This window comes from Anopheles nili, chromosome 2 (genome assembly GCF_943737925.1).
Source record: "Anopheles nili chromosome 2, idAnoNiliSN_F5_01, whole genome shotgun sequence".
Lineage (NCBI taxonomy): Eukaryota > Metazoa > Arthropoda > Insecta > Diptera > Culicidae > Anopheles > Anopheles nili.
This window is the reverse complement of record NC_071291.1, coordinates 75,176,610-75,200,660: the sequence shown is the minus strand read 5'-3', so window position 1 is coordinate 75,200,660 and position 24,051 is coordinate 75,176,610. Positions and strand designations below refer to the sequence as shown.

The window sequence follows — 24,051 nt, the reverse complement described above, 5'->3', positions numbered from 1 at the left end:
GCGGGTGGTTAAATTTTGAACCATCAGACCGTCGACCTTCCCCGGTTGCGCATGGACGCTGCTATCAGCCAAAAATGGAAGGACTCACCAACAAAAAAAGGAAACCCCGTACGTTGTACGGTGGGCGCGAGTACAAAGTTATCCAAACCCATTTTCCCGTTCCTATTCCTGGTACGCTGTTGGCCAGTGAAAAGCGAGAAAAAGTGAACATCATTATGAAATCGTTTTCCAGCGCAATAATGAAACGTATGAGGACCGTCCCGTTTTTCCTTTATCCGCACGTCGTGCGTGCTTGTGTGTAGCGACCGTCGAGCACACAATCGCCGGGAAGTTCGAGAGCGCATCACAATCGCGGATGTGTGTTCTTCAAACGCGAGTTTTTCGTACAAATTTTTGCAATATTTCCACGGTGAAACGTCTACTCGCGTACACCACGCGAAACTCGTTTGACCCATGCAACGTGTGCGCGTCACGCAAGGACGAATGGGAATGCCATTTGTTTGATTGTGCTGTTCCACGGCACAAAGTAATTACGGTGCACCAGACCGAGGATGGTGCGATAGGCTAGCCTGAGTGAGAGTGATTGGTCGGTTTCATTCCCTTTTGAAGATCCTGCTTGGTTGCATAAAGGTACTGAGATCTAAAGTGGTGCCTGTGGTGCTTCATAAACCTAATAGCTACGTTTCTCATCTAAAATGATAACAGATTAAACTTTCTTTCACGTGACACAGTATTATGCGTTCTTGCTGTCAATTTTGTTGTTTGTTGGTGAGCAGATTATAGTATTAAACATCAGCTTCAAAATCCAAATCACCTGAATAATGATAAAAAAAATCGCTAAGTTCAATTGCGCTATTCAGTTTCGAGCTTCACGGAATCGAAATTTGTCACTAACTCTATGTAATAATCCTTGAAGAATTCCACCTTTCATACTCTTTCCTTGAAATCGGTCGTCATAGTAAAAATAGCATAAATTTTCCCACGTGGCCTATTCGGCGCATGCGACAACACGATATTTCTTAGTTTTTGTGTCAAGGATTACGATGAACTGTGAACAGAAGATTGACATTCAGACAGCGGCATTGCCAGCACATACAAATGATACTTTGAAACAAAATCTTTCACAGGATGTGTTCCAAAAAATAACCAATTGGTTTGCATGATTTGCCCCACAAGACCGCTGCGTTCTGTAATTGTGCCCGGTTAATTGAAGGCAACAGTCAACAAGCAGTCCTTCAGCGAACTATCAACGATTTAATGAATCTCATTCCGAGCTCATCAATCCTGGAATCGTTCGTGCGTTTACAGTCACTGTGGCTGCTACACCACACACTCGGACGGCATGCGAGTACTAACGAACCAACGGTCCGTTCGTCGCGGTGCGATAAATGGAAGCTGTATGTTAATTTAATAGACCCTACCCAAGTGGAGCTCGATTTCGAATGCAACACTCTCCGCAAAGGTGCATCCCCGCGACAGACCAGCGAGAAATCGCCACCATCAATTCGCGCACATACAAACACATACGCACACCTACTGCAGCAGCATCCGCATCCGTTTTGCAATTCAACGAGCCCCGAGACGGGGATAAAAAATGGCACTTTAATTTAAATCGATAAACCCGGCCATCACACATACACGCTACAGGTGCAACGATGAGTTTGGCGTAGACAGGCTTTAGTGGCGCACCGACGGTGGCAAATAAATTGTCCCCAAAAACCCTTGGCCCATTGCACGGGAGTCCTTTTTCGTGCCCTCCTTAACGGGTCCCAGTTCCGGCAATGAAGTTATCGCTCCCTCGAGTGGCCCACCACGTGCACTGATAGGCGACCGTAGTTCGTTCGGGCGTACCTGGCCCAGCATCCGAGCCCGCGGTACACGCGCTTCCCTGGGAAATCTGGAAAAAGCCATTAAAAACCAGGCCACCGGGCCATGCCGGGAAAGTCATCCCGTTCGGCGGACGCGACCGAACGCCAGCTAACCGAATGTGACCTACATTGCCTGCATGACGGTGGTGGCGTTGGCCCTGTTCTAAGCCTTGTGGCCTGGAGTGTTTGTCCTGGTGCGGTTTCGTCGCAACGTCAACATCGGCCAGGAGTTCGCTCTCCCCCACACTACGCGAAGGATTCGTGTGCTTTATGGAGTAAAATGTTGAAGGTTCTGCTCGGGCGTCGTACTTTGCTGGGTTAGTTTTTTTATCGCTCACTTTCCGTTCGTTCGCCCGTACGTTCGTTTAGGTTTGCAGGTTCCCCTCATTTCGTAATCCTTTGCAGACAGATGCCCACCGTTGCGCGCTTACGTAAGACCGTGTCCTGACGCGGGCGGGATTCAAGTGCACGTTAAATAATTCTGCACTGCTGCTGCTGCTGCGAGGACACACTAGGCTCTCATCCCCACTAGTTACCGGCACGAGGGCACGTCCGTAATGGTTGGACTGGAATTTTTTATTTCCTTCACATCCTTACCTAGAGTGAAACCAGAGGAAAGAAAGCAAAAAAGAAAGAATGTTAACTTCTAGTAGCTTTTCGCTTTGAGGACGCTTTCAAGAGCCAGACCCAAGTAGAGATGTAAAAATGTCCCAAACCCCGTTCCAGGGTGCGTGAGCGGCTTTGTCGGGCCGGCTCTAGGGCGGCACGAGCACTTCGCTGAAAGAATTTAATCCGCGACAACATCATTCATCAACCGAAATTACGCGAACAAATCCATTTTTCAACGGGCCCGGCCACGCACACACAAACAGAAAAGTGCTCTCCAAAATGGCATCATAATTTATAAACGATAATGAAACATTGTTAGACCCGCAGGCCGAGGACATTCCGGCGTGCTCGAGTCGGGCCGACAACGGGACGACTTTCTTTTGTCGCGGTGCCCTCGAACGACAACAGGTAGGCTTTTCGGGTGCGGTCCTAGCTCCAAGGACGATGGTACGCGAGTGAAAGTACGCAACGCCTGTAGCGCGCGCGCGGAAAAGGAAGCTATTTTGTAACAATTAATTTTAATGAAATTAAACCTAATTATGAATGGCTCCGTGCGCGTACACTGGTCGCACGGCGTCACTAAACTTTGCGAGGGTTGTGTCCTTACGCCCGGGCGTAACAACATATGCGCGAACTTTTTAACCACCGCCACCAACCCGAGCTGGAAGGCTTTTAGCGCCTCCGTCGAAACGAAACGCACACATCCGAATCGTGGGGGTTTTCCCGCACAAAAGGCGCCTTTTTTCGGGTCGGGAGCTCGAGCGAGTTAATGATGAACATTGGGCGAACAGGACGAGCCGGGAAACGCGTGCGACCCGACGCATCGGTGTGAGTAATAGAATTTTTAATAACTCATTCGCGAGCTGGTAGACCCTTCGCGAGGTGGTGGGAAGCCTTTATGCTCGCGCGCGTACGTGACGTTCTGTTTGCTTACATTTATGCCACACGCCGTCGCGTTTCAACATCGACCGCAGGGAGCTGGCGAACGGAAGGCATTGTGCCATCAGCCGACGCCTTGCAGAACGCCCCGGCGGCCGTTTATGAACGTATCGCGTGTACAATGGAAATTATTATGATTATTACATCACCCCGGCCAAAGAACAACGCCGGGCGATGGCGTCGACGACATGCCGGTGTATAATGGAAGCCGCTTTTTGTCCTAACCGACCACATTTACGTCCACGTCATCGAAGGGTTAGGGGTTGACCCACAAAAAAAATAAAGAGAAACGAGAACTGCCCCCGTACGAGCACCGAAATCGATTGCCACCATCGAAAGTATGATCCGTTTGCTATCTCGCGCACGAATCGAACGCCAATCCGCGAGAAGGTTCTCCAGCTTCGCAAACACGGTGTGCTGGCTACCACCTGTGCCTGAGGACCCTAAACAGGGTGGTTTGAGGGGGCCGATCGTTGATGTAATTTAAAACCAACATCGAGCCGTAATTGCACCGAACCACGAAACGCGGCTCGACCGTTTGGAGGAGGTACCATCATCGGGTACATCCGTTCTAATTACGGCGGATAAACAACCGATCAGGCTGCTCGAGGGAAGGATGATAAATTCAACCGTTGCGGGCTTTTCCGCACTGGTCAGATGAGTTGTCTTTTCTTTCTTGTTCTTTATTTTCGAGCTACCCATCCGTGTTGATTTGTAGCCACTTTTATGGAATGAGCCCCACTCGCGGCGAGTTCTGCTCCGCGTTCAATTAGCTCGCTCGCTAGTTTTGTTCCTCCATAACCGCCAAGTACCTCATAATGGCTGATCAAAAGCACACAATAAACACATCCACGGATAAGTGTGTGTGAGGATGATTCACTACGTTCACTTCCCCAAAACGTACGATACAAATTATAAACGATCTCCGAAACGTGCTCGTAAATTTTCGATCAATTTCAGCCCCACGAGGTCCTCCGAGCGAGAAGAAACTCCATTAGAATTATCAACCATCGGAGGGCCATTTCAAATATTTGCCAACACCACCAACGGGTGGCTCTTATCAGAGTCTTATGACAGGTGTACTGGGGACCGGTTCCTGCGATCTGGTCAGCCACTGCACACAATTACTCGCCCGTAATGCATTCCGGATCCCGTTTCTCGCTCTCGTTCGTCGTTCTCTCGGTGCATTCGGTAGGCGGTTCGTCTTACAAATTGCGCCCCGGTAATTGTGCGTTGTGCGTTGCACACGAGAGCGCGGTAAACGGGGGGGGGGGTTTAAAGGGCGCAAGGAGGCTCTAAAGGGCGCAAATAATAAAACATCCTCGGAAATGGCCGCCGGCGGTATAAGCGGTATGGTGGATCGGCGCGCGATAGGGCCCCTAATTATGCAACCGCTGGGCTTCGTGGCATGGGGAGGGCTTTTGCGAATTTCTGTGCCCGATCTTCGAGTTCTAGTGAAGGGAAGGACAGATGAAAGGGTGTACAAGGAGTGAGGATGAGTGAGTAACGAGACCGCGTCCGCCTTCCGTGGACCATAAACGGCCAACCACCAAACCCCCGAAAGCCAATTATCGACCGCAGAGTAAAAACACACAGTTGCACCGTTCGGCCTTCTGGGGTCGGCTTCCGAAAGGCTGGCAAGTTGGTACAAAAAGAGGTACCCATATTTATGTGCGTCTCTCCCGTTGCACCTGATGTGCACCAATATCCCAAGGCTGCACCTGATCGAACGAAACAGGATGTCGACAGTCGTAGGAAAAGTTTCTTTCTTGCTGTTTTTTTTTCTCTTTTTTTTCGACAGCTTACGTAAGATGAGCCTGAAGCTGGGATAATTAATGCAAGCGCGCACATCTCGCTGACCTCGATCCGGTATGTCCGGTGGGGTGCGTGGCTTTCAAGCTTTCAAACTACTAATTGCCAGTCCATTCGAACGAACGTCGGTGACCTGAATTTTACCGCAAACCCCACCGTGACGCGAGAGAAATCCTGACAAGGGTCGGCATCACGTGGCCGAGTGCGCCAACGAACTACGACACAGGGATAGAAGTTTTAATATTTATTATGTAAAATCACTGCCATGCTCATGCCACGTCATGGTGGTGGTTGGACGGGCCACGATGCTTTATGGCTTTTAACGTCTCGTTAATATGGCCACCGTGTGCCTTCCGTTGGAGCATGTGCAAAGGATGCGTCCTCGGACCGGCTCACAAGTCAAAGAGGATCCTTGAAACTCTCGCCTTCAACGGCATCTGGAAGGAATCTGCTCTGTTAATTAATGTCCCGAGTGTACCGGGAAGCCATCCGCCTTTGACTTTGTCACGCTTTGCCGATTTCGTTCCGGGAAAAATTTAGTGCACCACGAACGCTTATTTGATTTCACTTTAATGCCTGGAGTTTTGATTTTCAGAAAGTACATCAAAAATTTCGAGAAAACCGTAATACTTGGATGGACAAACTTGCAACCTTCCGAGAAGGAATACAAAAATCAGACGGAGGTTTTGTCATAGCTCAAAACATACAGTACAGCATGTATTTTAGTACGACTTCTTGAATATTCCTTTAAAAATTTACTTCAAAAAACATTGTGCAACTATTGCGGAGAAATTACACCCAGGTTATGCCGAATGAAATATCATTTTCCTTTTCCTCAGTGGGTATTTTTTTTCTTCAAAATGGACCCATCTGGTGTCCGACCTGACGTCACAAGAGCAACACGAAACGCATCATAGAAATTAATGCGAACGTTGAATGGCAACCGAATGACAGCAATGTGCCTGCAAAAAGGAAGAACCGTCCAACGTTCGGAAACGCTTCTTTTGAACGTTTTTCTCGACCCGCGAACGGCGCCAGGTGTTTTGGGACAGGTGCGCTTATCCGCCGATCCTTCGAGGCCGGTTCTGTGGACCGACGGATGGCCGTGATATAACATCCTTAATTAAGGAGTATCTTTCAGTGGTGGATGGGAAAAATCGCAATAAAACCAAACCAACGAGAGTTTCAGCAGCGTGCACGTATTTCCGAAGGAAAACGCCTTTTTGCTCACCTCCCATCGGGCGGTAATGTTTTAAAAGATTTTCCTGGGCGAACCACCACGTCCTGACCGAGAAGCCAGCTGAAAGTTTGCATCCACTCAAAAATCGGTCCTTTTTCTCCGAAGCGGTCCTGTTTTTCTTCTCTCGAGCTATCTCTTCGGCTTTCTTTTTCTTTTGCCGGACAACGCCGTTCGCACAGTGATAACATTTTCGGCAGCAATTCGTTAAATTACCTCAGACCCTTCTTCGTGAGAGCGCAAGACAAAAAAAGGAGCTCAGTGAAATGTTGTAATTCACTCGCCCTTCCACACCGAACCTTCCCGCGTTGAGGGGTAATAATTTTAATAATTTAAAGCAAGTATTTCTGGAGTTTTCCCCAACACCCACTCGTCCACAGTAGAGTGAGCTTTCCCAAGACGAGCCATTTTTTTTTCTTCTTGCTTCTGGTCTCTCACCATCGCCACTCACGGACCTTCGGACCACCTTTCTCCCCCTCCCCCCGTCCATCAGTTGGTTGTACAAAATTTACACAAAAGATGATTTTCTTCCCTTCCGTTCCGAGAGGAAAGCCAGGGCGTTTTCCGTTTTCCCAGCGGTTCGGAAGTTCGCCACTACGGTTGTTTAGTATTCATAGGTGAACGTTCTCCCCGGGACGACGGAAAGGCAGCGAATATTACAAAAGGGAGAAGGATAGAGAGAAAATGAGTGAGAGAGCGAGAGAAAGAGCGTGTGTGTGTGTGAGAAGGGACCCTTCAGGTAGGTACACTATTCAACAAGCGTCCGTCCGTGCATGGGATCCAGGATCCGGATGGAAATCGCCGGTATTTCCTGCCGTTCCATCGGTTGATTGCGTACCGGGAAAGGGAACTCCGGATGCCGAGGGACCGATGGATGACTTTGCACGACACCACCGGGACGACGGACGGCTACCATGACCTACTAATTTATCATTCAATGGCAGTGCAGGACACACCTTGCCCGTTTTTGCCTCGATTATTGGCCGTGACTCGGCTGGCTTTGATGCTGCGGCTGACATCGATGGGAATTTATATGTATATAGAGATATATTTTTCACCCACCGGTGAACCGGGGGGTCGATTCAAAGTTGGGAAAGTTTTCCAATTCCACCCATAGAAGAGGGAGATCCACCGGATGGAGCAGATTGCGTTTTTATAAATCCAGCCCAGCTCCCGAGCTGACGGTGGTACCCAACTGTGATGAGATTCTTGCCATATTTCCACCTCATCCACCAGTGGATGGAAAAACCCACCACAAACAGGCGGTTGGGTACATGTAACGCGATAAAAGCTCCCATTTTCTTTTTTGTTGTTGTTGTTCTCCTTTTGTTCCCGTTTATGGTGAAGCTTGGCCGCGTGTGCGTGCCAATAAATCTTCCGCGAGGCATCGCACCGAAAATCCAACCAAGACTCGGCATGAATCAACCGATCGTGGGGTGGGCCGCGCGTTCAAGACACGCCAACGATTTCCTGTGAACGCGAAATCGATTGATTCATTGCTGTGGAGCGAGATTTATTTCGGATCGGCGATCGGCGGTTCGCTTTTGTATCACCCATTCACGTTGCCCTTGGCAACGTGATGATTAATCAGCCTACGACGTGTGACGTGATGAATCCGCTTCGATCCGATCACTAAAACGACCGCTTCACTGCCGAGTAGGCTAATTTCGAGGCATTTATGATATTTATTTATCGACTCCTGCGGCCGATTTCCGGCGCTACGTTAACCTAACACTGACTGCGCGCGTCGGGCGTCGGAAATAGCGCGTTCGACGTCTAATGGACATCCGGTGGAAGGAAAGAACATGCCGCTATTGGTGTCGCTCACTGGCCGGAAGCGAAAGGAAATGTGTCCCTTTCCAAGAACCAACGACGAGATGGTACACGAAGGTAATTAATTTTGGCTTCGGTGTGATGATGGCGATCCCAACGAGCCAGCTCCCGGAATTATGTTCGCTTTGCATGGTACCATTTGTCAGCGGGCGTCGTTACACAGATTCCAATCAGCTACAAACTGGGAGCGGAAGAATTACTGTGATTTCACACCCTCGCTTCTGGGAAAGTGGTTAAATCGAATTATTGACAAGGCGGACGAGTCCAAAATGGGGACTTGCGTTCATTCTAATGAAGATTCATGTACCGATGGATATCAACTGCAGCGAATAAGCTCCTCAAAAAACGCGGAAACCAAACGACCAGATGATAGCAGCACAAAATAGGTTTTTGGTCAACGTCGCAAATAAAAATTTACTGCTCGAACGAAAAAGACCCCCACTGTCCCCGTAGGCAACGAGCGATTTGGGTTAAACCGTCATTTTATCAGCGTTTGTGTGGCTCCTTCCCGGAATTGTGGTGTTTTGCATTATGTTCCGGGATTTCCTAGCACCCTTTTTTGGTCGAAAGGCTATATTTGGTGCGAAATATCCTTGCACGGACACAACAGGATACGCCACGATGAACTCTTTACAGAGAGAGAGAGAGAGAGATAGTGAGCATGGGGAAGTTCGAAAAAGCTGCTTTCCAAAATGGAAAATCCCATCCTTTTCCTCGTTACACAGACATACACTACACACACTACAGCAAGTGGTGCTGTGTCCGGGAAAACCGTATGGCCCTGGCGTGAAGAGGATGCTTTTTTATTCGTACTACATCTACTTCCGTTCCACGGGTGCAATTTAATAATTCCAATGATAAATGTGTCACTCGGGGAACCGGCCGCGCCCGGAATGGCTCTACCGGGAAATCGGTCACTTTTACTCGTGCGAGATCGTGCCCGGATGGCCAACAAAGTAATTTTCCAGCCCAACTGGGCCAGAGTGCGAAAGAGAGAGAACGTGTAATTAATTTATTGCTAGCGTAATCCACCAGTCCTGGGGATTCGCTTATCGGACGAAAGGTCCCTGAAGCTGCAAGCGCTGGTATTGTTTGGGTTCGCTTTTTCGTCCCGTTGTTGGTCGGGAAATCGAATCACATTTTATCCACACCAATCGATGCCCGCTACCGGCTATTGGCAATTGTTTTCCATCAGATAATCGTCCATTTCTATCAAGCGAACGGACCATTCATCCGGAACGGGTTTGCAAATGTGTTCGGTTTCGTTTTAGCACCACCACCTATCGGTGTGGCCATCGGCAGGCTCGATTGTGAATGCCGGGAACACTTTCATGTGTTGTAAAGGTTCGTCGATGGGCTCTGCCTCCCAGTAAGAAAAAAATAGAAATCCTGCAACAAAATGGATCCCTTTTCGAGCCACTGAACATACTGGGAAAAATCTCCGAAATTATGTTCGAGCACATAATACAAAATCAATAAACAGCACATTACTTATAAACGCGTCCGTGTGCCGGTACACACATACACACAAGCGGGTCCTTGTTCGAAGGTCCTTGAAGGCGGCGTCTGCACGGTTCATCGAACATACGTTGCCCCTGAACGAACAGAAGGACACGCATCAATGGATGTATCGTTTTTCCTCGAGCAGGTTTTCCCATTTCCACCACCTTTTCATGGCGCTCCGGATGGTGGCCGGAGCGTGAGCTTTATGACGAAAGTTAGACGAAACACCCGGCTGGATGCTGGCGGGAAATATACGTCGGTTCCGTTGGTTCTTTTTATACCTGTTCCTTCCGCACTCGCACACACAAACACACACCTGTTCCGCCAGCAAAAGGCTAACGAGTTTTCTCACTTCCTTGCCCCCCGGGGGGCTGCATCGTGTCGCCAATCATCAACGCGCGGGCAGGCTGGGCTGGTGCGCGGAAAATGGCTTTACACACGAGCCGAATGGGTAGCAAGCTCCAATGACTGCTCGACGAAAAAAGAAACGAAAGCAGCAAAACGACAAAGAAAACGAAGGGACTCATTTTCAGCACGCGCGTTTCAAAACACGCACAGGCGGGATGCGTCGTTCTCCGGGCGCTGCTCTCCGCTAGCCTAGGTGAAGCGAAGAATCACCAAAATGGCATCAAAAAAAAAAAAAAAGAACACCAAAACTCCGCCCGTGGTGTGGACGTAAAAACGAATGTAATAAAACTAACGTGGAAATTTATGTTTCTTTTTGCGAGCGCAACCCATTCCCGAGGCCCGGGTATTTTATTTCCTTGCTTTTTGTTTGCTTCGACCCGGCAACCGGTGCGACCGAGGACGAGTTGTCCTTTTGCGCCTGGTGGCTGTTTTTCGGAAGACGTCCACCCCCACCTGAAGCCGCGCTGAGCGTGGGTGGCCCATTCGTTGCAGGCGGGAAAGAACAACGCTGTAAATCATTAGTGCTGTGTAGGACACGCGGCGTTTGTTGCTCCGTTGCGGGTTACGGTGCAGGCGGTGGAAAAATCGAACACGACTAACTTTATGGCGGGGAGCGCAATTTAGGCAGGTAAAATTCATAATCTATAGACGTACTCGGTCGCCCGTGAGCTGATTTGTTGCTCTTGCAGGACGCTTTTGAGCGTGGATTCACGTTCAAACAAAACTACTCGCGCGTCGTTTGGCACGAAAGAAAGAAAATGAACTTATCGTCAAGCATCCGCTTTAATATTGCGCTCTTCCTTGCGACTTCTTGTCACTGGCACTGACACGAGCGACCTTATCTCCACTGCAGACGTCTTTACGCAACAAGCAACGCATGCGAAAATGCGAAGACGTATTTGAGGCCCGCTTTTTGCGCCATGCGGGCCGGGAACACACATCTTAATCAAAAGCACATTCATCCATCATCTCGGAGACAATTCGGGCTGCCAGGCGCCTCCATTTGGCCCTGTTGAGAAGGAAGAAAATACGCTTCCGCCTGTAGTGCGAAAGAGAAGGAATATATGTACAGGCCAAAACCCTCCCCAGTGACATGACATGTACGGCATCGATTGAGTGCTTCGGTGCCATCTCGATGTTTCGAGCAGATTGTATTTGCTACGAGCGCAACCGAAGCAGCAGCTCCATCCAAAAGAAAACCACTCAATTAATGGGGCACAAGATTTCCCGCAGCAAACAAACACAAAGCATCGCGCTGGCTTGCTTACCTGTAATAAAACGCACCTGGAGGCTTCTTCGTGCTGGCAGCAGCGCCATCTTTTTGCTCGTGGGGGATTTTGCTTTTCCTTAAGCGTTTCAGTAACATTTTAATGGAACGCTTTTCCCAAGTAAAAGGCAAAAAAACACACACCATCCCTCGCATAATAAAATCTGGGCTCGAAAATGAACGGCGCTCAAAATTCGGTACCGCCACGCCAAGCGCAAACGATCCATGAAATGGAAAATTTTCTCTTGCAAAATAAAAAAAGAGGAAAACCTGATGCGGAGGAAAGTATCCTCCCCGTTTCGTGTCTTCCCACAAGGCAACAAGCGCGGATGCAGCCGACTGTCCCCGGAACCAGACGGCTATAGGACCTTCCGTGCCTACCCCAGCGGGGGCATTCATTTGATTGATGGGGTTCGTTACGATTTATAAGACAATTCCGCGTAGGAAAAAAATCCACGCGCGCACCGTCGCCGATCTGGTTACCGGGGTGGGAGACATACGATTTGGTGGGAAACTTCCGAGAAATTAGTGCCACCGAACCGCGAGGACTTCCTGGAACGGAACGGTTAAAATATCCATCGACCCGCGACGAATTGTCTGCGAAATTTGTGGGCTTTTCTTCGTCTCGTGTTTCGGTTTAAATTGCCGAGCGAGAAATGAATATTTGTACTTCGATATTTTACGCGGAATCAAATGGCTTAAGGTGGACTACCTTTGACGGCACGTTTCTCTAGAGGCATCATTTGTGCACGTGCCAGAATCAATTCAAGCGTGCTCACGAACGTAGCAAAAGGACCTTCCAGAAAATTTGCAATATGATGATGGAAGCTGGAGTGTTTTAATTAATAACGAAAATCAAACATCACCCTATGCATCAGCAAGCAAACATTCCGGTGGAGTTAGGTCTACGTAAAACATATTGATCTTGTTGTATAAGGCAACCTTGTTTCAGCATTACGGTTCACTCGAACGGACAGGGTATGAAACACGCCCATGAGGCCGACGTAGAGCTGCTTTGCCAGCGTGAAAACGTAACAAACTAGAAACGTCTGGAACAGGTTTTGCGTTGATAAATCGGTTGCATTAAAAGGCAAACACCAGGCCCAGCCGACGCAGGTGTTTTTCGGTGAATATCTTGGAATAAATTTCCTATTCTCTGCAGAAACTTTCACCCCTAAACACCTCCACCCCAGCTAAGCCACTCACGTCCTTCATGGAGCAATTTTCCTCCGCCCACGAAGCCCGAAGAAAATATAGAATATAACCACGGGGAGAAGTAAAAACCTTCCCCCAACGCCCATGAGCAGCGGGCACGCAACAGCTTATCGGATTTATCGGACGTTGATTCGGTTTGAAATTGTTTATGTAAATGACTTCGCAAGCAATTCTGCGCGCTGACAAAAGTACAACAAAAGTCCCCTATTTCGGTCGGCCAATGTCTTAGCCAAAGTTGGTTCCTTTTGCTCTCACACCCTGTCACTCGCTTTGGTGGTTCCATTTTCCATATTTCAGCCTGCGTTAGGCTCGTGCTGACGCAGCAGCACGCACTTTGATCCGCATCGAATGTCAATTATGGCGTGAAAATTGAAAATATTTATGCATTTCGCTTCCCCGGGAGTGCGTGAGGCCACGTCTCGTAGGCGGGAGGATTTGGTCGGCTGAAGAGCTTTCCGTCATGTGCCAATCATAAATTAGCTGAGGCCGGCCCTTTGCGCCAGGTTGGCAAGGGTCGCAAGGGTTCACCCTACGCACCCTTGAGACGGCCAATCGAGGGAAAATCTCTTCCCATTTTGCGAGACGCTTGTTTTCCTCCGGGGTGGCGAATTTTGTCCTGAGACGAAAAAAAACTATGCGTCTCCACGTATCCTTTCCCGAGGGGTGGACTTGAAATTGAGAGATTTTTTGTACCGATACGTTCACTTTCCTGTCCACGGTTTACTTCATATTGTTTCTGACACTCGGGAATGGTTTCGTCCTTAGAGCTTGGTCCATGATTGATGAGAAACGTTGTTTTTTTCATTCTTCGAACCGATTGCGACGTGAAACTTTTGCGCCTTGCAGCCACGTGCTGTGTCCTTAAGAAAATTCCACCCCCATGATCCGGTGTGAAATTGTGTTTTATTTCACTCACAGGGTTGTTGTTTTTTTACGTTAAGGACCTCTTTTTCTTCCACTCGATTACGGCAAAACCAATTATTTTCCCATCTGATACCGAATCCGCTTCGGTGCGACAACGAGCGAATCCTTCCGGGGGCGGGTTTCGCGGCCGAATAATTTAAGGTACAATTTATGGACGCAATTTCACCTTCGCTACGCTATTTAATTTATACACCATTTAGATGCAATCATCCGGCCCGGGATGGGCTTCACAGTTTATAATCTACTACATCGGTGACCGATTTTCGAGCGGCGACCGGTGCCGTAATCGCGCCATCAATAAATAACCAAGCGAAATAAAATGGCTTAATTTTTCCGAGTGGTCGAGAGTGAAAGAAAAAAAATAAAAGCACACCAAACTCAAACGGTAGCGGTGGCACATAAAACCCCGGTCCAAAATCCTCGACACTCATCCAGCCGAAGGGCAAAGCTGAAACAGGTCCAACAAAAAAAAGCAGCACGCGGGTATGTGTTTTCGTGTCCGGTTCCTGTTCCTGTTCCGCCTCAGCAACGGTGCCCGGGTAATCGAATTCGAAATCGTAATCGGAAAGGTAAGCGAGCGGAATATATCTTGGCCCCGCCGACGCCGGCCGGCTCAGGTGGCCATCGTTTGCGCTGGGTTCACACGTGATAGCAATAAATCTCGACCCCATAAGTAAAACCTCATTAATTTCGATTCACCCCGCTGGTCCTCCATGGCCGCACACCCAAGAGAAGGCGTTCGCACGATCGCTTCCTAATAGGTGAGGAGCAACCGGAACATGCACAACAACTGGGACACCAGTGGCAACCGAAATGAAGCAAAAAAAAAAGTAGAGAAAAAAACACGAAAAGCGAAATCACATTACAAATAAAAAGCGAGGTCGAGGAAAACATTCCCGGAAACACAGCCCGCCCGGGAGCCGGAAATGGAGAACTCATTTCCAGCGCATTAAACGCCACCCACTCCCGGGAAGGGTCCTCCGATAATGGCTCCATTCCACTCCTTCCCGAGCAGACAGGATCCGATTTCTCCCCGAGGCCCGGCGTTTTCTTAATTACAAATCCCCAAACCCACCGCAAACGCGGCTGGTTGAAAGGGCCACAAGGGCGGGGGCCCAAAACACGGTACGGGTGCAGCGGTGCAGCTTAAAGTGAGCCCTTTCATGTGCTGCAGAAAATGGTGCCTTTCGGCTGGACGGACGAACGAAAAAAATCTCCCAGCAAGCAGCCCCTTGAAGTTTGCCAAAATCGCTCCTGGCGCTGATGCATGGTGGAATAAATTTAGCGTAAATTAAATTATTTCCAGATCATTAAGACCAGAGTGTTTCTGGAGCCGGCGTGCTGGCAGATAAAAAAACACCACCCACCCACACACATACACTGGAACGAACCCTACGTTTGAGGTAATCCTTTTTGGGCCAGATAACGCCGAGACGAAGAATCGGAATCGAACCGCCGCTATCTGATCGAACGAAAACGAGAAAAAGGAACCTTTTTGCCACTCGTGGTGCACCCGATACTCGAAAGCAATTTCGCAACACGGCGCGGATAAAAACGATCCAAGTAGACCGGTGCCGTGTGGCGATTGAATTGCCAGCGTTGCCAGGATACCGAGAAACTTGACCGACAATTTAATTAATTCCAACTCGCCCATTCGCACTCACGGCCCACCGAAAGAGAGCGAGTATAAAAAAGGGCTCGTTTCATTAATAAGCAATTCGTTTGCTATAAATGTTTATGCGCGTGGTCGGTATTTGCCTGCGCATTTACCTGCCCGAACACTATCCATTATCCTCGTGTACACGTCCGATTGCCAGCTGGGGCAGGACATAGCAACACCGAACATGAAAAAAGCTCGCTCCCGTTAAAGGTGTACGGGTTCGGTACAATCCATCGAGGCCACTGCCAGGATGTTTTTTGTTCGGTTCGTTATTGCCAAGCACAAGTTGAACCGGCGAAGGCTCTTCCCGGGACAAGTCGGATCCTGAGATTGAAGTCCCGAAAATTAGATTGTTCCGTTTCGTTTCGCTCGAGGTTCGTCCCCCTCCATTCCACGGCCGAACGGGATCGATCGAATGGCCGACAGCCCCAAACCCCGTAGCCCGTCCGTCAGATAAGAGGCTGATAACTTGGTAACGAGCTTCATCCTTCAGCTCGACCGCCGGCGTGTTCCACCCTCCCTGAGGGCGATGATAAAGAGCGAGCATTTAATTTTCCCGCTTTCCCGAGCACTCGCTCGCACCACCGCCCACGATGCCCTAGGGCTTGGACGCCAGGATCTTAGTGCTTTATTCGCGCTCGTATCCTTTCTCCGACGCCGAGTACGATTTCAGACCAGTCGTGGTGAGGTTTGCGTGCGGCTTTGATTCCTGCCGGTCTTTGGCGTTTGCTTCATTTTCCCAGCCAAGACAGCTTCTTGGCCGGGACGATCTTATCTGCCCCCTGGTTGGAGGAACAACAGAAATTCCACCACAACCGAAGCCACCCACGAGCCGAGCTAGCGGACGGCGCTGTAGTTGTGAGATCGTAAAAGTAAATTATTAATAGTAAAATCTCATTGGTTTCGGGCGAATGTGCTGCATCGCGGTGGAAATGCCTTTCGTGGGGTCCTGTTTTCCTTTGCTTCGTGTCTTCGCGTCCATTTTCATCTCACCCCGCCACCGGCCAGTCCGCGCTTGGGCCACCGCCATAAACCGCCAAGGACACACCGAATTTGCCGACCTAATGCCGACGTAATGTACACCGTTTCGTCGTACAACTCGAGATTAGATAGCGAGAGTCGCGGGAACGTGCGCGAGTACACTCGCCCACACTCGATAAGGACGATTTGCTCCCCTCGCGGCTGGCGAGATGAAAATGGGAACACAAAAAATGAGGTACAAAGTATCGGCAAGGTTTACGGGACGCGGCTCCGTACACGGGCGCAATCAGCTAGACATTCTCAAAATGCAATTTTCCTGTGGCAATTGTCGTTTCGGAAGATTTCACCGACGGTGAATGGGCCCGTTAAGCCTCCCTGGCACTGCAATGGGCTCCGGGCTGATAGGAATTGTTGAGCTCATCCTATCGAGCATGACGATGGAGCCTTGGGATGGGCGTTGTCGAACCGTTGACACTCGTCCTCAAAAGGACACGGATATCGCATTCGGACGTGGGAGTGACGCCATCGGCCAACTTCTCGAAACAATAAACCATAACCATAAATCAGGGGGAAATTAATTTCGTACCAACTTCCTTGCACGCGTCGTTCGGTTTACCTGAAGAAATTTTACAACACAAGACGCAACGGAGAAAAAACAATCCGCACACACACGTTCACCCTAAAACAATGCTGCACCGACGCCCGGGGACTCATCCCGTGCATTATGCTGCCCGATAAATCACGCTCCACCCAGGGTGGCCTCGATGAGCCGTGGTTCCGGGTCGGTTCCGTCTACGGTTCCGAGCTGGCCGGTGAAACGATCCGTAAATAATTTATCGACCAACGACCAGCGGCCAACAGTCCTTTGCAAACGCGCCATTACGCGCCGCGGTCGAGTGAGGTGGTGAGTTGTAAAAACGCGACAACTAAGCACCAAACCGCAGCACAATCGCGGCGCCATCTTTATGCGGCCGTGAAATTAAATAACCCGACTCCATTTGTCTGATTTCGGATCGGCCCGCCGGGCCGGGTGACGTGTTTTTTCGGCAAAAACAGCACAGATCAATTCGCCTTCGCAGGAGAAAAATAAAAGCTCACACGAAAGCGCAACCGATGGCAACGACGCGCGTCGTGACATAAAGTATTGGCGCCGAAGAAAAGGCAATCAAAGCCCGCTTTTCCCGCCCACTGTCTTGTGGGAGTCAAAACAAAGAGATACACGTTTCACCTCCTCCCCGTCTGGGGGTGGTTTTTCGGCGTATTTGCTCACCCTCGAAATGTCGCCTTTTCCATCCAACCCAATCCAAAATTTCGTCCTTGCGCCATTCTCAGCCATCGGTTTCGGTAGCGGGGCTAATTTTGGCCAACAAACACCAACGTCGAAGCCGCCCCCCAACAGGGAAGGAAATGGCTGTTTTCAAATGGGAAAATTATACGACACAAGGTACGGATTCCCGGGACCAGCGCGTGGGCGGAACGAATCCCCAAGCCGGTCGGTTGAAATTGCCCAAAAGTGGGTCCCCCGTTTCGGAGTGTGGGCGGATCACCGAGACACGTGCACTGTTTTTCCACAGAACTCGTGCTCGTGCGGGTGCTTTCAATAAATTTTCCCGAAAAGCCACCCCCACCGGATGGCTACGACGAACAGCCCCCAACAAACGGGGAAAACACATATTTGGCTAATCGCGTGGCGCAACTTTCTGCTTTCTGCTTGCGCTCCTTGCGGAATCCAATTATCGAAAGTACCCACTCCTCCTTCCACCCCCCTCGCTCACCCCATTGGGATGGGAGGAAAACTCACCTGAAAGTGCACCTGACCCTGGTCGACCCAGCCGATGACGATGTCGGCGCCGTAGATCGTGCCATCCTTGGAGAACCCGAGCCCGATGTAGCCGTGGGTGCGCGCCTGCACCTCGAACGTGATATCCTGGCCGGAGATGCTCCACAGCAGCCGGTAGTAGTCGTCGAGGAAAACCGCGTGGTCCCAGTGGGCGGCCGCCGCCAGCGAGGCGTGCAGCAGCAGGACACCCAGCAACGGTACCGCGACGGGCAACATATTGGCGGCTTTGCTTCCGAGCCCTTTTACTTCCGAGAAAATTCGCTTAGCGCGCGCGTCTCACTGATCACCACTGCACTAGCGGCACTGGCACTGGCTGCATTCGCATCTTTTCACCACCAGGCGGTCGGAGGGCGGATCGCTCATCTGACGGCACGCATCCGGCGCACACCTCCGACGCACATGCACACACACACACAAACACACTGCACCTGTCGAGAAGGAGAAGAGAAACAGACAGAAACGTCTTCATTAGTAATCATTTATTTCTTCGGGTGACCTAAGTTAGCAATGCCTACTAGATGCAGGTATCCTGAACAAGGGTAGACATTTTGCCACAGGGTTGCTCTTCCAATTGTGGCAGTTGCAGGGTTGTGTCCTTTCTCGATTTAAAGGCAGAAATTCTACAACTTTCGGTAGACTCTCACATCGACAAGTTAAGTTAGCAAGACGTTTTTATGAAGCAGACAAAAATAGTAATAATTATGCTCCATCATAAATTAAAGCACATTTTGAGCTGCATTTCGCCCATTCATTCAACTAACGAAGCACAATTTCCTTTCATAGTAATGCGAAACAAGTGCCCATTTGCGTTCGATTAATCCGGGAAGCCTAATGAGAGACCCTGCCAAACGGGAACAAAGCCACATAGCCCACTCTACCAAATCGGTCTTGAAATTGTAAGAAAATACTATCATTGTGTAAGTGCTCCACGTGACGCCATTGATTGGGTTGGCGGGTGGAGTCTGGCCCCCGGAAAGCGATATTGTTTCCGAGAGCCAATATTGAGCACAAAAGCCGATGTGAGGAAAGCTGTTTTCCATGGCATTGTCCCGTACCAGACCTTCGCTACTCTGGGGTAAAGTGAAAAGCGAATCTCCTTCCCTGGTCGACCGTTTTAAATGTCAAACCCGTTCCATTGTTCCACCGGGTCGGGTCTTGAGCTGGCTTCCTGAAGGCCCGCTGTAAATTGATCGATAATTTTAAGCGCCTTACCGGGAGCGATTGAGCGCCCGGTGGAAAATCGATACCGTACCACTTGAACGCATCGGGCCGATCGATTCCATTACGGTGATGACCCGTGTGGAAAAACACACACTCACACTTAAGCCCAAGCTTGAGAGTCAGTTGCTCGAGCATGCACCGTCTGGGAGGAAAGCCGTGATAAATCGAGAGCGCGTGCAGATTTCCCGGAACACCGGCTCCAGGTTGGGGCGTGTTTCGTCTCTGCACAGATTATTCGATAAACGGCTTTCCGACGTCAAATTGGGGCCAAAAATTAGCCCCGACCGCGACGGAGACGCTAAAGGCCGCCACAGACGGTCACGATTATCGTCATTAGAATATCAAATCATAATTATGGTAATGTGCTTGTCGGTGAAGAATAGCATCGAGCCGCGACGTATCGGGTTGGCAGCCGTGCCGAGAAAATGATGCTGGAGGTTGGGGGTGAATCTCAAAAATCTCTCCAGAACTCGTCTCCGATATAAGGCACAAGGCGTTTGAGCTGTGGCACGTCGGCTAATAACCACCATTTGGTGGTGGCGCACCAGAGATGACTCAGCAAGGACGCGGTGCCCAACGCGGTGGATCAAGAGCACTTCCCGGTACCGACGGCTTTTTGCTTATCTTGCCCGCGGAAAAACATATTTACATGCCCGGCGTGGGCGTAGTGGGTCGAAATGGAGTCACGGTGCCATGGTGATCGTGATTGAAAGTGGCCCAGTTTTCCACGCTTACTTCGTTTCCGAGATCGAGGAGCACGCCAAGAGGGCCCATTCTGGGTGCGTAACGGTACTTCTACGCTTCAAGCTGTTTACATTTTGTCAACAGCGTTTTTATTCTTTAGCGAAAACAAGCCTCCTCGAGCAGGATGCTGGAGCAAGGGGAACGCTTTTCTTTTTCCCACACACGAGCTCATTTCGATGACAGCTGTCTTTAATGTCCCGAAATGTCTATTCATCTCGCAAAATCAACCAAACGCTCAATCATCAACCAGCTGCAGGCTGCATTATGTTTAATGGCCTTCCTTCTGCCGCATTTGGAGTCATAATTGCATTCCATTATACTTCTTTGAACCAGGTCATATCGTTCGAAGGTGAATAACAAATGAGTGTGATGTGGAAAAATGGTTCACCCTGCTCGTGAGTGTGTTTTAGTCCTTGCACTCCTGGAAGGGTTTTTCATTTCTTTCTTCACCGAGCAAAGCATCCCGACGAGCGATGACGAATGGCGATCGATAGTGCTCGAGATACGCTCCGGAAAATGGCCTCCCACCCACCCCCTATCGTTGGGCCGAAGGACGTCCCCATCAACGGATGGGTTCTTTTGAAGTCAACGAAGCAGCCCGATGTAATGGCACGAACCGTTCGATTAGGAGGCTCCACCGCACGCCAAAGCGCACTTTCTTCGCCGACAGAGGGCGCAATTTGCAATCAGCTCCGTTCCGTGCCGTTCCCGCCGGTTCGAACCGTGCACATAAACATCGTTATCGGACCCATCAGCTCACGGCCTCACGCTCATCAACATCGCCATCACGAGGCGACAAAATAGTGCATCCGCAGAGCATCTCGTCCCGGTGGTTTGTCTCGCTCCCCCAAAAAGTGTCCCCAAACCGACGAACGACGCTGACGATTGCACATTTCATCTGTCAAAAGGCGAACGAAAAGGGCGACCCACCATTTACCAAAAACCAGCGCATCCCGAATGGCGAATCCATCGCCCACCAGCGATGGTAGCGAAAGGCGAAGGCAATGAAAGATAGAGAAATAGAGAGAGAGAGAAAGAGAGAAAAAAGAGGAAAACCTTTCACCACTGGGAGAAAGGAGCACACCGTGGGAGCAATGTGCAAAAGGAAATTTATTACATCATGCAGATTTGCTGGCGGCTGCGTCGTCCTGTCGTCGTGCCTGGCTGCCATCAAACTAGCCCCCCATCGTCGATCCCGTAAACCGATGAGATGGAAGCATTGCGCGAAACTGTTTGCGTCAGCAGCGCGGTTCCGGCTATGGTACGGGCTGATTGCAGGGCTTGGGAAGAAGACGAGCTTTTTTTTTGTGTGTCAGCCATCCTTGCCCGTTTTGCATTCGGTAACGACGCTTCCCAGAGCTGGGATCGTTCGTCGTCGCCATTCGGCTGAAGCACTCCTTCGAGTTGGTTCTTCGCCGTCTGTGGCACCTCGCCGGCGCACTCGTAATCATGAAATAATTGCATTAAACGTCTTCCGAACAATTACCGCCCGTTTTTGACAATTTTGCAAGCGCCCGGGTTCGATTCGTTCGATTTGTCCCGCTTCTGGGCCCGGCAAATTGTGTGGCCGATTGTGTCGTGGAGCGGGTTTCCCGGGACTCGGCACGTAAAAAGCAGACGATTCGACGACTCCCGAGCAGCGGTGCATCGCGACGACGATTAGGCGGATGGATGGTGGAAAAGTTTTTCCTCCCACGGTAGCAAATGCGAGAAAAAAAAACCCAAAAAGGACGACACCGAAAGAAAGAACAGTTCCGGCAAGTAAAACAAGCTCCACCAAGGGGGGAAAAGTGCAAAATCGCATTTTGCCGAACAAAGTCGAGTTGTTCGTGAGTAGAAGCAGATGTTCCTCGTCCTTTTCCACCGGGTGCTTTCGTATTTTCTTTTATCGCACGGCGTGTAGGGGTACGTTTTGGGAGGAGGCACTTGTTTTCTTTATCCTCGGCAGAAGTGGGATGGTTATTTTCTTCGGTCCGCTCCTTCAAGGGTTTTGGGTTTTGGCTGCCAAAGCATCAGAAAGGGAGCGATACAAAGGCGAGAGAGAGAGAGAGCAAGGTAGAGCGAGCAGAAAAAAGAAACGTCCGGAAAAACAACCAAAATCGAAACGAGCAGCATGAAAAAAAACCGGGTGCAGAAACCGGATGTCTTCGCATGCCGTTTCCTCGACGGTGTGGGCGGTTGCATGATGGTGGTGGGTGCTGGGAAAATCAATATCCTTTACCACAGCCAACGAGGTAATGGACGGCGTGTGCTAGAGACCGGTCGGTGAAGAAATGCGGAAGGGTTTTCCTTCTGCTTGGGAACCGTTTTTCACCGCTTGCTCTCGGAAGATCCCTCTCGTCCACCCACACGGTCAGCAGACCAGCCTGATGAGGGGCAGCACCGGAGTGCAGTAGGGGTGGGAAAAACAGATTTCACCACCCAAAGGGCCATCGGGTCTGGGAGCTTCCTCATCCGTGCTTCCGAGCGTAAAGTTGGTGGGTCAGAATTTTTAGGACGAACCCGTCACGGACGAACCCCTCCATGGGAGAGAGAGTGAGTGGGTGGAATGGGTGAGGGTAAAGTTCAAAAGCACCACACAAGGATGCACCACCCGGCGATGGTGGGTGGGTGGGTTAAGATTTTCGTGTACTTTTTCGCCTTTCTCCCCGATTCCAACGTTGTAACCGGCAACGAGGGAAGATTCACGGATGAAGCCACGCGAAAAAGGCAAGGAAAAATCACAAGAAAAGCGCACCAACCCATCCTGAACGGTTTACGGGGCTACGACGACGTGCAGGACGAGCTTTTTGAGAGCCACCGGTGAATGGGATGGGCCCAGAACCGCCCCCGAAAAACTCCCCACCCGGGGTAGACAAAGTTTCACGCTGCCGAGGAAAAACGGAGAACGCGAACGGGAAAATCGATTTCCCACCCACCCTCCCTGCGAGGCACCCGCAAACGGTAAAAGCGCTCCACGGCCCACGAGCACATGCTACATTAGGACTTCATCGATGAGTTTTGCGATATGTTGATAATAAAGAATAATTTAAACTTTACAGACCACTCGAGATTGCGATCGAGCGCGCCTCGCGGCCAAAGCGGAAGGCGAACCGTTGGCGTGGGCGTGAGCGCCAACTTTTCGACACTCGAAGCGGCACTCGAACGCTGGAAGCGGGTGCGGGAAATGGAAAAGATTTTTCGCAACTTCCCCAAACTTCCGCAAGCGCATCCGTGCTTCCATTCGCGAACATTTCGCTGTTTCGCAAGCAGCGCACCGTCGGGTGGCTCTTATCTCTCACCGAGCATGGCAGGATAATGGAAACCCTCACTCGGATTGTACAATCGCAAATCGTGTTACGGTAAGTCGGTCGGTCGCTCCTCCTGCTGGCTTAATGCTGTTTGTCGAACTGCAGTAACACGGTTGCAGCACTTCGAGCTTCGGCGCATTATTGATGATGCTGAGTGGCGTGTCGTACGACGGGTTTTAGGCCGCGTCGAGGGAAAATCTCTCTAAGAAGCCATTCAAAATTGGGACGCATTTATATTTTGCCAAGTGCTATTACGAATTACACTCACACACACACAAACTGAGGCACAATGAATATTTGCATAGTTCCCTGGTTGGGCGGTTAATTCCATCCTAGCCGTCAACAAGGGGGACTTTTGCGCAATCAAATAGACCAACCATGTGGTTCGGTTAGAAGAAAAACAGGGGGGCCATCGGTCTTGCAGAGGCGACGTTGTTGTTACATTTGCCTTTTTGGGGAGGTGAAACCTGTTTGAAAATCCACCATCCGTACCAAAATCACTACGGGAAGTGGTTATCAAAGGGAGGTGGCCAAAAGGATCCATTATCTTAAAGAGATGAGCAAAGCGAAATACATTTATCCAGTTTTCGGGAGGCCTATCAAGCTAAGTTAATTGACACAATGGATAGTTCTTTTAGCCAGCTTCTTTTGACCCATCGCCCATAGTGCGAGACGGTCATTCGTTTGTCACCCTCGGTTT

General features: G+C 50.1%; 1 protein-coding gene across 1 annotated transcript in view; it reads right to left on the bottom strand.

The window, feature by feature from the left end:
* LOC128730161 (MOXD1 homolog 2-like) overlaps nt 1-24,051 on the bottom strand; it is an 85,319-nt gene that overhangs the window by 31,163 nt on the left and 30,105 nt on the right. Inside the window, 3 exon segments of the mRNA XM_053823194.1 lie at nt 18,058-18,291; nt 18,294-18,335; nt 19,309-19,459. Of these exon segments, the coding sequence (XP_053679169.1) occupies nt 18,058-18,291; nt 18,294-18,335; nt 19,309-19,459 (427 nt within the window).